At 36.1% G+C, this 16823-nt stretch overlaps 1 protein-coding gene across 6 annotated transcripts in view; it reads left to right on the top strand.

The window, feature by feature from the left end:
- Nucleotides 1-16823, top strand: part of LRP2 (LDL receptor related protein 2) — a 128040-nt gene that overhangs the window by 50667 nt on the left and 60550 nt on the right. For 3 of the 6 annotated variants that reach the window (XM_037398857.1, XM_037398861.1, XM_037398858.1), the window contains exons 20-32: nucleotides 452-589; nucleotides 1477-1758; nucleotides 2936-3175; nucleotides 3807-3926; nucleotides 4299-4415; nucleotides 5133-5510; nucleotides 6036-6050; nucleotides 6412-6660; nucleotides 7451-7662; nucleotides 8136-8320; nucleotides 9260-9488; nucleotides 10608-10785; nucleotides 12783-12911. In XM_037398857.1, coding sequence (XP_037254754.1) covers nucleotides 452-589; nucleotides 1477-1758; nucleotides 2936-3175; nucleotides 3807-3926; nucleotides 4299-4415; nucleotides 5133-5510; nucleotides 6036-6050; nucleotides 6412-6660; nucleotides 7451-7662; nucleotides 8136-8320; nucleotides 9260-9488; nucleotides 10608-10785; nucleotides 12783-12911 — 2472 coding nt within the window. The remainder of the gene's footprint in view (nucleotides 1-451; nucleotides 590-1476; nucleotides 1759-2935; nucleotides 3176-3806; nucleotides 3927-4298; nucleotides 4416-5132; nucleotides 5511-6035; nucleotides 6051-6411; nucleotides 6661-7450; nucleotides 7663-8135; nucleotides 8321-9259; nucleotides 9489-10607; nucleotides 10786-12782; nucleotides 12912-16823) is intronic. The other 3 variants (XM_037398860.1, XM_037398863.1, XM_037398862.1) reach the window with 1 other exon arrangement.

The raw sequence follows: 16823 nt of genomic DNA, 5'->3' as shown, positions 1-16823 counted from the left end.
TAAATGACCTCCCTAGAGATGATCAGCAATTTCAGGATTTTATTTATTGTATGTAGAGTTTTTCAACGGATTTGTTGTGTGTGAAGAAAGATGTCAGCATCAGACCCATTTTTGATTTTGCGTAAAAAATACCTTCAATGATATCCTAAAATTTTCTGGAATTGTCCTAATGACTTATAAAATTCCTTACAATTTGAGATGTCAGTTGAGTCTGTTATATTGCAATTTAAGTGAAATCTGAGAGGGCTTTTTCTAAGTTATGTCTGCCTGTGACTGAAGGACTCACTTTGACTATGTTAGTGATAAAAGTCCCTTTGTCTTTTTCATGAAACAGGTATGAGAATTATTAAATTTACATGAAAAGCCTTGCAGGTTTTTTTTTCTCATGATGCTTGATCTTTTGTGCCATATTGATCTGTAATTGTTATATGTTAAATGTCTTTCAAAACAGGTTATGCTTATTTCACTGATTGGAGACTTGGTGGAATAGTTCGAGTGAGGAAGTCCGATGGAGGAGAAATGACTATTATTAGGAGGGGCATTAGTAACATTATGCATGTTAAAGCATATGATGCTCACTCCCAAATAGGTGAGCTCTTTTATTGTACAGATGAAAGACATAAAATAGGGAATAAGAGGCAAAATATCAGGACAACAGGTTTCCACTCTCAATTTTAGAAATGGCTTTACTGAACTGTAACTGACATGCAGGGGAGGCAGCACAGGCACTTGCAATCACACATCGTTAATCTCACTGTTTTGTGACTGTACGCAGTTTTCCTCCACCACTTCTGTTACTTTAATAACCTTGTAAAATGAAATTATGATTCCATTGTATTTTGTCTAATTGTATCACTGATTACAACTTTGTATTTCTCTTTTTCTAATAGAAATTTTAGTTAACTATTTATTTTGAGGAATTGGGTAAATGTTTATTAATGAAACTACTATTCTTAGAATAATCACTATGCACATCTCTTATTTTTTTTTTTCTTCTTTTCACACCTGAATTCTATGTAATTCTGTGATCTAAACCAAGGATTTGGTATTGTAGTTAATGCACTAGAACACCCAATGCACTCACCAAATGTATGATCAAACCATGTGCTAAGGTTCACCACCTATTTGGTGTCCAAAGATTGGATCAGGTCTCCCAGCCTTGCTCAGACAAAGGTCCTTTTTTGTGTTAGTATACATGTTTCCAGACAGTTGCTGAAAATTGGCTGGAGTTTAATAGCGCGTTCTTGGCTTCCATAAACATTTGTGTCAATGAAGAGTATATGGAATGTGGGATTTATTATTATGACTTAGTATTACTGTCAGTGACCTTGACTCTGTTTTGCAGTGTATGCAAAACCAGGATTTGCTATGGCATCTTTTCTTGTAAAACATGATTTTAGTGTTACTATGCACTTTTAGTAGTTCCAAAACTCTTATCGGTAGTGTATACATTGATCTTCTCTATCACTTTTAAAGGCTCTAACTACTGTAATAGAGGAACAAATCCTAATGGAGACTGCAGCCATTTCTGCTTCCCAGTACCAAATTTTCAGAGAGTTTGTGGTTGTCCTTATGGCATGAAGCTGGCTTCAAATCAGTTGACATGTATTGAAGATCCATCCAATGAGCCACCCACTTTGCAGTGTGGCTCCTACTCATTTTCGTGTGGTAATGGAAGATGTGTGCCTCAATACTATCAGTGTGATGGTGTTGATGATTGCCATGATAACAGCGATGAACAAAATTGTGGTTCTTTAAGTAAGTAGTCCCTGTAATTTACAGTTTAGTATTAGTTGTTTGCAGTTCAGAAAGTTTAATGGGTCCATCTGATTTCACTGGAATAAACCCCATTTTTTTAGGGTTGCATCTGTGGATAAACCCTGAAATATACTTGGGAGATTAGTTACTTTGGAAATTATTTGGGTAACTCATGGAAATATGGGATTCAACACTGGCCACCCAGAGAATGCAGGAAAATATTTATATCTCATTAGTTCTCAAAATTCAATTTACAGAGTAACAAAAAATTACCTTCTAAAGAAAAAAGCTGTCTTTATTCTTAGCGTGTTTGTAAATTTTAAAAGATATTGGAATATTGTTTTCTTGTCTTACTTTGATGCATGGGAACAGACAAACCATCTTAAAGATGAAGACTTTTAAAAACTATCACCATAAGAAAAATAACAAAACCATATGCATTGTCTAACCTTCCTCTAAGATTAGAGCAGCACCTTTTACTTCATTTAACATCTGAATAGAAATGTTACTGTTTTCATTAGGTTTGGGCACATCTGAACTATTTGTTACATCTAGATTTTTACAGTGAAGTGGATTAGAAACACATTGGTTGATTTCCTGGTTTTAGTGTTAAGTGTCTCACACAAGTGAGATTACTGATCAAGTAAATTGAGAGAACAATGGGATAATTATAGTCAATAAGATATTGAAGTGTTCTTGGTTTTTGTGACATATTTGGTGCTTCTTTTTTCAGAGTGAATTGTTTCTTTTAAATCACAAACTAAGAAAATAGGACACATTAAAAAAATGTGCTGCTTGATGCGTAGGACTAACTAGTGTGACGAAGATAGAAGCTTCTTCTTAGTGGGCTATTTTAGAATAACTAGAATGTCTTTTGGGAAAAAGGAAAGTATAAAGCCTGGCTGCTTGAAGAAATTATTTTTCTTGTTCTTTAGATTGTTTTGAAGTGCTTAAGTATTTAGTAAATTCTTGCAGTTTGAAAAAGCTTGTAAGTATTCTATTCAGTTCTGCAGCGTGTTGTATGATAGACAATTTCATTTTAAGCAATGTGCATTTTAGAATTTGATGCATATTTTAGACATTCTGTAAGTATCCTAAATGTATTGAATGCTCTGGCAGGGATGGCAAGTTTTGGGGATCTTTATAAAAATGTCCTCCTGTTCTGTTTTTTATTTAGACAATACCTGTGCTTCATCAGCTTTTACCTGTGCCAGTGGACAGTGTATTCCAGGTCGCTGGCGTTGCGATAAACATAATGACTGTTTTGATGGCAGTGATGAATTGCATTGTCCTACACAAGGACCCACTTCATGCCCTGTAACCATGTTCACCTGTGATAACAGAAGATGTATTCCTAGGATCTGGCTATGTGATACTGATAATGATTGTGGTGATGGGTCAGATGAAAAAAACTGCAGTGAGTGTCACAACTGTCTGTTGTTTTTTACACAACTGTGTATGTCTACATAGATATGTCTGTTGGTGTAAGGATGATAAATGAAATTAGGAAGAAAGAACTAATATCTAAGTTAGACTAATACCTTGCAGGCCATAAGATGTGGAAAACTCATCTAATCTGAACTACCAGAGCCAAGTAAAATGCAGAAAAATAATTAAAACCAAAAAAAGGCGGATGTGATAGTTATAATCGTGGTGCTGCGTAATGCCATTCGTTGTAATTTACAGCAAAAAGCAGCTAAAGCTTAGATGTTCTAGGCACTTATTTAATGAGTGATGCCAGTAATGACTAATGGTGTAGTCAGCTAATCTAGTCTGGAAGTTTTTACCAGAAGACAGATGGTAGTTTTTTTGTACAATTTTTTTAGTTTTATTTACTATTGTGTCGAATCCTCTGTTTGTTTTGCATGAGTCCAAGCCTACAGATGAATAAACAGTTACCCGATACTAATGTATTAGTGATTATAATCTGTGATTGCTAGTTGTGCATTACATGCTGCAAGTTAGTGATACTTTCTACTGTCTCAGTACTATGCTGATTTCAGAAGAGAGAAAAGGAAGACTTCTGCATTTATTGCCATTCTTAATAGCTTTCACAGGTACTTGTGAACCCAGGCAATTTCAGTGTCCGGATCATCGCTGTATTGACCCATTCTATGTTTGTGATGGAGATAAAGATTGTATGGATGGTGCTGATGAGCGTGGCTGCAGTAAGTGTTTTGTTGAATGCCTCTTTATTGTTTGCTCACTCTTGCCCCCTGAGGTGTCTTTGGTGACATCATATTACCAGCTCCAAGATAGCAGAATGCATAATAAACCTATCCATAAATTAACACTGCTTGTGATGCCTGTATTAGCATTTTAGTAAGCTTTTTGCTCTCTAGACTGGTTGCAGAGGGCTGAAATCTTCTGTTTTCTGTAGATTCCAAGGTCACTGCATTTTCTGTGTCCCAGGAAAATCATGGTTTTCATTGGAGCTTGGACTCCTGATACCATATCTGACTTGGGCACCTGTAGAGAATTTTGGTGCAGTCTAGCTCTATAAAATATATAAATAACATCAATAATGTTTTATTTTGTAGTATATAACTGCAGTGCCACAGAGTTTAAATGTCTAAGTGGAGACCAGTGTATCAGCACTTATTACCAGTGTGATGGTGTTTTTGACTGTAATGATCACTCAGATGAGACTGATTGCCGTAAGTATATTGAAGCTGAAAGAAAAGCTTCAGTTATTAGATGATGCTTCTGAAAATCTCCTTTATCTGCTATATGAAATAATTGGCACTACTGTCCTTAAAACTTCAGCATTCTTTTTAGGGAAACTTGCCTATAAATCGTTTTCTGAGCAGAAATTTCAAACACAAGCAGGTTCCAGCTCAAGAGTAGATTTTTCTGGCAAAGAGTAGAGTTTGCATTCCTTTTGCCTCTAATGTTTTATTTTGCTTGGCACCTCAGTCTCAGGGTTTTAAAAGAAAATTAAGAAGTTTATTCATTTAGAAAACTGAAAACCTTGTATCCATGAGCGTTAGATTGAACCTTTTCCTTGAGTAATTTTGTACATTTATGTTACTTAAAATGTTGCAATGCAAGACTTTGAATACTAGTCCCAGCAAGTAATTTCATATTGCTTTGGGCATGTACGTAGATACCAATATCTAGGTATTAATATATGCTTGCTCAAAATACAAAAAATGGTTGAATTGCCTTGGTCACCATATTATAAAATATGAGTTAAACTGGCGAGTCTGAAATGTCATGTAGATTGAATGACTGTGATTCTATGGCCTCATGTAAAAGCAACACAGTTCTTAATAGTATTGTATTTACTTATGCATACTTAACTGAACGTAGTGATTTTCCTTCTTTGTCTAAAATTGAAAGAGCTTCTGAACTGTTGAATGTCACTGTTTTAGCTACAAGACCACCAGGGATGTGCCACCAGAATGAATTCCAGTGTCAATCAGATGGCAATTGTGTTCCTGCTAACTGGGAATGTGATGGCCATCTTGACTGTGCAGATGGCTCAGATGAACATCATAGATGTCCTGTCAGGACCTGTCCTCCATCTCTATTTCACTGTGATAATGGCAACTGTGTCTATCGAGCATGGATCTGTGATGGTGATAATGACTGCAGAGATATGAGTGATGAGAGAGACTGCCCTACTCAACCTTTCCGGTGCCCCAGCTGGCAGTGGCAATGTCCAGGTCACAGTATCTGTGTGAATCTGAGCAAAGTATGTGATAATTCTGCCGATTGTCCGAATGGAGCTGACGAATCCCCATTGTGCAGTAAGTTACTGTTCGAGCATCCACTATAGCCTGCTATGTGCTACAGCTTCAGAAAGAAATGGAATATTCAGCATGCCGTATTTAGTGTAGCAGTATTTCTCGTAGAAATCGTAAGTGTGCTGAAATTAGAGCTCAAATTACTAGGTGGAACTTGATTGCAGTGAAAGGACACTATGATGATGACTGATGAATTCATGAGCTATGTCCAGTCTTGTGCTCTGAATTCAAATGTGACTTCCACTGACTTCAGTGTAGGTTTTCATACAGCAATATGGGGATGAGCTTTGTGTTCGTTCCTGAACACATTCACTAAAGCATGGGATGCTTCAAGTTCAGATGAAATGTGATTCAGTCTCCTTAATATTTTCTTTTAAATTTCTAACTTCAAAAATCATGGAAAAAAATCTAAAAGCTCACATGTAGCCAGAATTTTTATTTATGTTGATTATGAATTGATTTAAGCATAACCTTTTTCTTTCTTTCCTTCTTTCCTCCTTCTTCTCTTTAATCAATGCACATTCTCAGATGAACCTCAGCCAGGTATGATTATAAATGACTTCATTGTTTATTAATACAATTATAGGTTTGGTGTGGTACAGTAGATTTTTTTATATTTCTAGCTAGTTTTTAAAAAATTGTTATTAATACTTAGACAACCACCTGCTTAGCATTTGTTTAATGGCATTCAGTAGCATACCATGTTGTTACTTGCCTTTACGTGCATTGTGTGTGTTATATTTTGCCTAAGGGCCTCAATCCAGTCTCACATTGCATAACTGATGATTGTGCAGTCATGTTTTAGCAGAAGTCTTAGGCTAGTAATGTAACTGCAAAGTATTAAATTTAGCATAAGAAGCTTTTGTTAACTGTTTGCTTATTTCCTTCCCCAACACCATTTCAGATCAGGAGAGCTGCTCTGACAATAATGCTGGCTGCACTCATGAATGTATTCAAGGACCTTTTGGAGCTCAGTGTACCTGTCCTATTGGATACCAGCTTGCAAATGACTCTAAGACTTGTGAAGATATTAATGAATGTGACCCTCCAGGCTTTTGTAGTCAGCATTGTTACAATGAGAGAGGGTCTTTTAGGTGTTACTGTGATGAAGGATACGTTCTAGAAACCAATGAGAAGACTTGTAAAGCAGCAGGTGAGGAACATTGGATGTCTAGCTGTCCATTGCTCTGTGTCTCTTAGGTGGTACACTGACCATACAGAGGAGCCATATACCCAGTGGAATTTATCGCCACAACTTTCCTGGTTTAGGGATATGCTCAGGTTGTGGAAGATACTTGCAATTTACCTGCAAATAAGTTTGGCCCTTACTAATAGGGAGTTTCTCACAGTTTGCTGTGTTTGTTTGCTACTCTTCAGTTGTTTTTCAGCAGTTTATCAGTGTAAGCTGCTGCACCGCAATCTAATCACAGCAGCCTGTGGTTTTCCTTGATCTGTTTAGTCTCCTCCCTGGTCCCCATGCGGTCTAAAGGCAGGTAAAAAAGAGCAGGCTGGCTAAAAAGGAGGAAGAGACAGGCTGAGTAGAGTAACTGGTGATACAAAGAACGCTGGGGTTTGAGTCAGAACAGGAATCTGAGAGTGGCTTATGGAGCAATGAGGGTTGGATGTCAGCAGCAAATTGGTTGGACAATGGGAGAGATGACCTGACAGCCATATATGAGACTGGAAGTGGAGTCTAGTAGAAAGAGCAAATGATGGAGAAAGGCTGGAGAAAAGCCAAGGTAGGTCCAAAAGTTGGGATGCACAGACCAGGTATAATATATCTTGGCCTGAGAATTGATTTGAATTTGTCCTTTCGATATGCGTATCTAGATACAATAGCTTTAATGCTATGAAGACATGTCAAATTACTTGGTATTTCTTTTTCTTACAGAATTACTGTTGAATAGTTTATTGTTTTATTTTAATTTCTTTTCCTTTGTCAGAGTCTGGGAATCTTCTTTTGCTTGTGGCAAGTCGTAACCAAATCATTGTGGACAACATCACCTCTCAGTCACACAGTATTTATTCTTTGGTTCGGGATGGGAGGAATATTGTGGCTATTGATTTTGATTCAGTCACAGATCGTGTCTTTTGGTCTGATACAACACAAGATAAAATTTGGAGTGCTTATCAGAATGGGACTGGCCGAAAAATAGTAAGTTTTGCTGAGTTACTCTTGTCTTTGCTGCGGAGAGGAAATGGAAGGTGCTGTATCTCCAGTTAACAAAGGGGATAAGGGAAATCTCAACATCTTAAGAAGACAGATAACATAGATAGTGGAAACAATTTTGTAGATACTAAGCCAAAATTTCATACAGCTTTTTGAAAAAGAAAACTGAATGCTTTCAAGAAACCCTTTTTTAACGTCGGGCTATAAGTTAATTTTCCTATTAGTAGATGCCAATTTTCTTCAATAGACTCATTCAAGTTAGTAGGAGTGTTTAAATATATGCTTTGTCAGCACTTTGCATATGTACATTGTGACTTTCTGCATAAGAGACCTAGAAAATATTGGAGATTTTGTTCCCCGTTTTCCATATCTGTAGAAGTGGAAAGGATAAAAATTTAATATCAACTAGTTTGTGATCTCTCTCTCTCTCCCTTCCTCTTAATTTTTGTTATTAACAGGTGTTTGACAGTGGTGTCACCGTGACTGAAAGTATAGCAGTAGATTGGGTAGGTCGCAATCTTTACTGGACAGACTTTGTTCTGGAAACAATTGAAGTCTCTAAAATGGATGGGAGCCACAGGACCGTGCTGATTAGTGAAAATATAACAAACCCAAGGGGACTAGTGTTAGATCCCAGAACTGAGTAAGATTTTTTAAAAATGTTTTGTTTTGAAAAGATGCATATTTTGTGATATAACAATATTAAAATTTGAGATATGTCCAAATTGTGTTGTAATTATAAATGACAAGTGGAAGAGAAAACTTAAGATGATTTTTTTTGAAATAGTGTGCTTGCAGAGTTGACTTAATATTTGAAGTCATATGGTAATTATTTGTAATCTGTTGCTCTGTTTCACTATAGTAAGATTCCCCGTGTGCCGCCTCCCCCCCAACAGATTTTCTTAAATCTGATTCCTAGTTAAGAGCTATTAATTCAAAAATCTGACATATCATTATCAGTTGGTGGTATACCACAAACTTCCATGTAATATTGTATGATATGCTTACCTGGGAAGGAACAGGTTCCTTCATAGCCTGAAGTCTAAAATAATTATCTATACTATATTAATCTTATCACAAAAGCACCTTCCCATTTCAGATAGCAAGTGGCATAGAGTAAATGGAATGTTATGATGCAAACTGTTAATATACAAACTTACTGCTTTTTAAGCTCTTGAGTGCCTTGAGCTCTGTTTACTGCCAGCCATGTGGGTCTCTTCAGTTATAGTGCTGTTGACATTATCAATGCATGCCTGTGAAAGTACAAACCCATATAAAATTATTATTTGGCAACTGCAGAATCAGATTATAATCAACTCTGAAAAACAGTGACAACAGTAGTTTCTGTATGCTGCTATTATTGACAAATGAAAACAGCAGTAGAAGTATTAATTTTTACAACAGAAATTATGGTAATATCTTAGGTAGCATATTGCTGAAATAAGTAATTTCAGTATCATTGTGTAGGACTCTTCTTTAAAAGGTTGTTTCTATTTTTTGGCTAATGAGTCTTTGTGTAACATTTCTCAATAGGGAGCTAGGTGTTTTTTTCAGATTGGTAACTACGAGTTACTTTTTTCAGTGCTCATGTAATGTTCTGGACTGACTGGGGCCAAAACCCTCGAATTGAAAAAGCCAGCATGGATGGCAAAATGCGAACAGTGATTATTAACAACAAAATCTACTGGCCTAATGGACTCTCCATTGATTACCCAAATAAACTTCTCTATTTTGCTGATGCTTATCTTGATTATATTGATTTTTGTGATTACAATGGAAACAACAGACGACAGGTGGTTGCAAGTGATCTGGTAAGACACTAATAAGAAGCCATTGTTTACCCATGGTCTTGCTGATAGTACTTAAAAATTTATTTGGGCTGTCATAGACTTGGATGTATTTTTCCTCAAAATACTTAGGTGAAGCAGATATGAAGTATTTCAGCTGCTTGTTGCAGCTGGAAAAAGGAGAATTGCATATCCTATTCATAGTTTGTCAGGTGATCTTCAACAGAACCTGGAGCTGAGGGTAGACCTCGTGCTTAAGATGATTCTCATTTGTTCTGTCTGCATGCGTGAAGTCTAAAGGTGATTATCTGACACTGCTGCTACTGGCTGGTGCATTTGCTGTAGGCAAACAGTTTGAAAATCCTGGAAAACTTTCCTTGGTCACCTTCTGTGAGTGATGATTGCTACTGTTCTTGACAGCAGTGAAGGGTTTGGTGCTGCCAGGACTTGCTGTGGGCAAGGCACTTCATGAAGACATCCCCCTTATAGGTGATCTCCAAGTGAGGTGCTGCTGGCAGCTCGTAGCACTGTCCCTTTACTAGCACAATAGATCAGATAGATGTTCAGGTGGTACACATAAGCTGGTATAAATACCACATGTATGTTTTCAAGAATTGAACCTTGGAGCTTTTGATTTTGGCTAGAGAGACAACTCGTGATACAGGAGCTGGTACAATCTTTCTTGACGCACTCCTAGTTTCCTGAAATTTAGATAAGCCACGTTCTTCGACCCTCTGGTAAATTATCGGGGAACTTGTCAGAGATGCAAGGTCTTAATGGGTCCATAACTCTCAGTAGACGTTTCCTCTTGTGCCCTTGAAAATCTGCAATTTGGTCTTTATTTGTTGGTTTCCTGTGTTCTGTTCCTACAGTTAGACTGCTTTGTTAATTCCTCATGCTGTACATCTCACAGGGTCCATTTAGCATTTTCATTTTAAGAAATGTATATTTCCCCCATAATTAATGTCTTGTTTGTAGGGAATACATGCTATTTTTTACTCTTCTGCTGAAAAATCTCTTTTGAGACACAGCTGCTTTTTTTCTTATTTTGAAAAATTATGCTCAGCTTTGTTGTTACTTCATTGCAAGCTTTACATACACAAATGTACAGAACTAAAGTTGGTAATCATCCTTGCCTTTTAGATACTGCAGCATCCACATGCTTTAACTGTCTTTGAAGATTTTGTGTACTGGAGTGACCGCTATACTAATCGAGTAATTCGGGCCAATAAATGGCATGGAGGAAACCAGACAGTTATGATTTATAACATTCACCAGCCTTTGGGGCTTGTGGTAGTCCATCCTGTAAAGCAACCTAGTGGTAAGTTCAGCAAAAGAACCTGACAAAAATAAGTCATGCAGTAGTGTCATGCATAGACACTCCTGAAATCAGTCTTGTTAGCAAATGGGCTGGGTTTAAACAAACAAATATTTGATACTATTGACTTGCAGCTGAAGGTCATTTTAGCCTGCCCAGCCTGCTGAACCAGCTTGTCCAAGCTGCTGTTTAGGGAAAGCAATGCAGACAGCATGTAGGCATAATGACTAGCCAAAAAGAATAATAGGGAAGTAATATGCCATTTCCTTGCACTGTTTTGAATGTTTTTGTAAGAAAATTGGAGCATTCTGAGAAAGCATTTTAATTTTTAAAATTTGTCTCTGTGGCATACCAAACTCAGTATGTTAGTAATATCATTCTTTTAGATAAGATTACTGTTATCAACCTTCTGTGAAAGCACTTTTGCATTTTACTTAACGAAATAATAAATAAACCCCTTTGTTGCATTCAGGATTCCCTCTGAGATCGTATGCAGGTGAACTTTTGCATCTGAAAGACTGGAAAAAAAAAAGACTATACAAAAAAAAAAGTTATTTTTCTTTCTGTTAGATAGACTTATCTTCCAAATCAGACTTTTCATCATTTCATGGTGTGACTTGAAGAGTGGGAAGTATATTTACACAATATTTTCTTTCATTTTTTGCTGTATTTCTTGTGTATGGAGTGTTTCTGATTATGAAATAAAAAAGTCATTGTTATATTATTAGTGGTGAGGGCAGAGACTTGCATCTGAGTAAGGGACTAGTAATTATAGCACTATATTTGTTTTGTTAACAAAACCTTCCTCAATCATGTTCAGAGCTAAAACTGCTTAGCATTCTCACTGCAAATTGCTCAGTCACCAGAGGGTACCATTAATTTATGCATCATAGTTCTGGTTTAAGAGGTTTTGTTTCAAAACCCAAGGTTTTAAAAAAACTTTCTACCACTGATGGAGAAAATTGTTTTTTTTTTTTCTTTCATTGTGTTAAATTAGTACATTTTATGATTTTTCATTTAGAATTGTTCTGTTGTACTTTATATGGCCAGACAGAAGAGAATAAATGACTTGCAAAATAGCAAAACATGCTAATGTTTACAAATTAAGAAATAATTATTTGCTGATTGAAATTCCAGACACAGTATTAAAACTGTCATCCACTGTTCTTTTTTGTAAATTATTAGATCTTACACAAACTAGAGTTTAGATTTGTTACACTGAGATGAATAATTTTCTTGTGGTTTGAGTCTTGAGTTTATGCCATTGTTTTATTGTCATTTTATTAACTTGTTTCCAGTTCTTGTTAGTTTTTATATTAAGAACAATTGTGTCATTTTCTGGAACTTCCCAGCTTCTTAGAATAATGCTTGCTGCAATTGCTAAGGATGATATACTCAAAATCAGATCTCTGTTTTCTTATGGAGATGGTTCATAGTGAAAAATTCTCTTTAGCAGCAAGTTTGTGAAAGTGATCTAAATGGTTGAATTGTAGTGTATAGTAATAAAAGCACTCAGTAGCGACCTCCTTCACTGTCTTTTTTACATTTTACAAGCTTAGAATGACAGTTTCAAAGTGATCCAAGAAATTGAACATTGAACTTCCACAACCTTTGAATGAGGTGTAGGCAACAACTTTATCTCTTTGGTTTTCTCCAAGAAGCTTCAGTAAATAATTTAAATCTAGAAAGGTTAAAATGATCAAAGACTCAAAGTCCTACAGGCCTCCTGGTGCTGTTAGAAGTTTGAAAAGGATTTAAAAAGATTTTTCTATGATGTAAAAAAAATTGAAAAGACAGCTGTGATAATGATACTGGTTTTACATAACAGTGTATAGTTACCCTGTTAAGAGTGTATTGTATTGCTTGTGGTTCTTGGAAATAATTTTTTTATTTTAAGGAAACAGCAAAACTGATTTAGTTCTGTGTTGATAGTAGCCATAAGATTGAGTAGTCTTTCCAGTCACTCATATTGTTACAGTTGCTAATGTTTCCTTTTTCAGGTATCAATTCTTGTGCATCATCCCCCTGTAGCCACCTCTGCTTGCTTTCTTCATCTGGACCGCTTTTTTTTTCCTGTGCTTGTCCTTCAGGATGGATTCTTTCTCCTGACAGCAGGAACTGCATGAGAGGTAGGGCAGTAATAACGAGAGGTTGAAAAAAAAAAAAAAAAAAAGACCTGAGACTGTCAAATCCATTCCTCTGTCAGACAAAAAGCACACTTCAGGTCTGTGGGCTGGTACTCATGAAATCAAAGTTCAGGGCCATTTCAGGCATCACTCATTTAGGATGCATGGAATGCACTTGGCCTTAAATGTTTGGAGCCAGTTTCTGGGAAGAACTCAGTCAGAGATTCAGATGCTTCATTTGTGGAAAATGAGTGAACTAAATTTTCTTTTAATCACTTTAAAGAAGCCACATTTTAAAGTTTTTTCAACACATTGAATGTTTAACTGTTGGAATACATCTGGAAGGAGCTTAGTATCACTTAAAAATGAAAACATACTCAGCAGAATGTTATCCTTCTTATTACAAACATTCAGCCTGGAAACCTGTTTTTAAGAGTTGCAATTGTAAGTGTGTTGGGATGCAGGACTAGAAGGGGCTTTCTTGGTCACTGAAACCTGTTCCCTTCTTGTCTTTGACTCCTGTATCATGTGTCTACTTTCACCAGTCAAGCTCCAGTTTAAGATTAATTTGGTTCTAAAACTCACTAGCCCTCATAATTTTGATATTTGGAAACCTGATTTTCTGTCCAAATATAGTCTTTCCCCAGTTTATGCCCATTTCTTATGCCATTTTTGTCCTTCAGGATAAACAGCATCAGTAGCTCTCCTTCAGCCCTGGTATATATTCTGTTGTATATATTTGAAGTGACACATTCTTTCTCAGCCTGTATTTTGCTAAGTCAGTCACAATCTTTTGGTTTCCCCTAATCAGGAGAGATGCTTTCCCTATTCCTTAACACTCTGTTTAGCCTGTCTGAACTAACACATTTTGAAATTCAGATCAAAATTTCATAGCTTGAGCTTTTTCCCTCCCCAGTGTAAAAAGCTAGTATGCCAAATGCAGGAGGTCTAAAAACACAGCCTAAAATTACAGATGCTACAGGTGGTGTAGCTGTAACAGAGCTAACTTTTGCAAACAAAACTTCATATCAAAAAATACCACTGAACTTTCTTTAAACAGTCCACAGACCTCAATGATTTGTAAAAATCATTTGGCCAATTCATTATAAAAAAAAAAAAAGTCACAAAAATTCAAATTACCGGCATGCAGTTTGTGGCCAGAAATTTGATTAGATTGACTTTTTCCAGACGAAGCATTCATTATTAATCTCCATCAGCTGCACAGACATAAAATGTGCTTTGGTGCTTCCTTAATAAGGAAGCTTCAAATCACAGAAATTTAAGCAGAAATTATCATTGAGATGAGCTAACACTAGAAATCCACGACAGTCAAAAGATCCTTTTCTTTTAAAACTACCTAAATTTTAAAAGCCATATCATGCTATTTTCCTGCTTCATACTTGGCAGTGTGTTTTTTAAAGAGCTGTATTGCCTTTACATTTTTCTTAGCAGCAGTAAGATAATTACCAATGTATATAATCTGAAATGAAGTGCAGATTTGTTTATTAAAAACAATGGGTTTCTTCTAGAAAACTGTACTGGTTTTAGTATGTGCAGGCTTATGGAGGGATCATGATGAAAGAAATGGAACATGGCAGTAATGAAGCACTTGCATGGGTAGAATTTGACCCTGTTCTGCCACTGAATCAAGCTGTTGACAGCTCTTATCTTTATTTCCCACATGTTGTGAAGTTCTCTGTGTCTACTTAACTACAGTTGTGGCCCTCTTATAAATGACATAGTTGCTCAATATAAATTGTGTAAGAGAGAAATAGAAATATGCTTTTGTGAAGCACAGTTCTTTTAAACTCTATGGGCTTATTTTTTATTTTTAGATGGAATTTATATATTTAAAACAGTATGTAAAAAACATCTACAGATTTTGGGAATTTTTTAAAATAATGTATTTGCTGAAGGCCAGCACATAAGTCATAAAATCCAGGCTGATTACTTTAATGGTAAAAGCTTTTAATTATTGCTAATGATTACAAAGGAATAGGCATTTGCTATTTTATTTTTTAATATTTACTATTATCCTTATCCTTTCTGTCATCGTTTAATAGGCCAAGAAGAAAGATTAAACTGAGCTGCATGCATTTGGTTGCCAGTGTCTCTACAAAGCAATGATATTGCTGGTCTCTGCCTACTTAGTTCGCATATTAAATACTGCTAACTTCATGTTGATGGAAGGTCATTGATTCTGGGATTGCACCATTTCTAGCTTTACATAAAATGAAGAATGCTAATATTCTAATATTGCCTTGGCACTTATTTTACTTTAAAATGCATTTTAGGTTGATATTAAAGATGGTAATGTTGCAAGCTGTCTTGGAAACAAAGCAAGGAATCTGTATATTAAAATATTGTATAAATATGGTATTTTTGCATATTTAATATATCAATCCATGAATCTTATATGGATTATAATTTGTCATGTAAACCTGTTTTAAGAACTGAAGAAGTTATATTAATGTCTATCTGATGAAGTTACACAGATTTTTAGATCTAGATAGCTGAGAAAATTTGCTCTATTGTCCATTATACAAATGATAATCAGACTATATAGATTTGCATAGGTGTTAAAGGAAGCAATCGGCAAAAAAATTTCTTTAGAGTATAATTGGTTTAAATGAGACTATCAACCTTGTAAAGTACAGTATAGCCTAGAGAATTCACATATCTGCATTCCAGTGGGATTTGGTAGTGTTGTATTGTGTATGATTACAAAGGGAATTATGAGTCCAGGTTCTTGTATGCATTAAACCAATTTCACATGAATATAGCTGCTCTTTACAAATGCTTTATAGACGAGCACTGGTGTGTCACATTCTTAGGAGAAAAAAAAAAAAAGAATAAGTCCAAGAATTTCACAGGCAGAGCTAGCTATATATCTTCAGGCAATTATTTGCTAAAATGTGATTTTTGTGCTGAGATAAACAGTATCTAAGTTTATGTCAAATTTGAGAAATAGCTCCAGCTGCCAGAGGGAAGTATGGAGATAATTTTTGAGATATGCAATGATGGTTTTTTTTGTCAAAATTTTTGCTGCAAAATTTATATAAATGTATTAAGCAGCCAGTGAAGAAAACAAAACCAAACCAAACCAAACCAAACCAAACCCCCCCTCTTTGATCTATTTTAAAAGAGGAAATGGGTTACTGTTATTTTCTGTGCAGCAGCAGCCCAGTTCGCTATCAAATGGTAACGTGTGCCTATGGAGGGAAGAGGCTAGAATTGTTCTCCAAAGGCAAAAGCACTAGAAATAGGGGAATTGGTGTTCAGGATGTTCTCTCCCCTACTGCCTAGCAGATGAGAAATGGAAGTTGCTGACTCACGCTCCACAGCTCTCCAATGCATTTTCTCATATTATCTGACTAGATGCCCTTTGTTAATAAGATTTAAGCCTAGGCTACAAGTTTACCTAGAAAGGAGTATGTCTATTCCTTTAGAGATAAAACAAGAAAAGAAAGTACTGCAGTTTTATTTAATAATAAAAATCAGTAATGGCTGCTGTGATGCTGTACTTTGCTTGTGGATCGTGCCCAATAGGCATTAGAACCCATCTCAGGCATGCTGGAGAGCCCTCAGACTTTTGTCCTGCTGGTTCCCTTTCCCAGAGATTTGAAAAAGCTGCTCAGAGCAGTTGTGTGAATGTATTTGTCCTCTAGGCCAGCAGTGAGTGGTCCTGCCTTATTTACTTCTTCCTCCTCAGAATTTGCTTGCACATGCATTATGATTGCACAGTGCTGAAACTTTTAATGTTACAACAATTACAATAACTGATTACCTCACTCCTAGTGAGGGAATGAACTTACAGGTAAGTGGGTGCAAAACATCACAGGTAACATTCAACTGTGCTTACTTAGCACTGGAGAACTTTTGGGTAGGAGAGGGAAAGCATATCACAATGCCATT

Source organism: Falco rusticolus, chromosome 8 (genome assembly GCF_015220075.1).
Source record: "Falco rusticolus isolate bFalRus1 chromosome 8, bFalRus1.pri, whole genome shotgun sequence".
In the NCBI taxonomy this organism is placed as follows: Eukaryota; Metazoa; Chordata; class Aves; order Falconiformes; family Falconidae; genus Falco; species Falco rusticolus.
The sequence above is the reverse complement of the archived record's forward strand: the minus strand, read 5'-3'. Positions and strand labels throughout refer to the sequence as shown.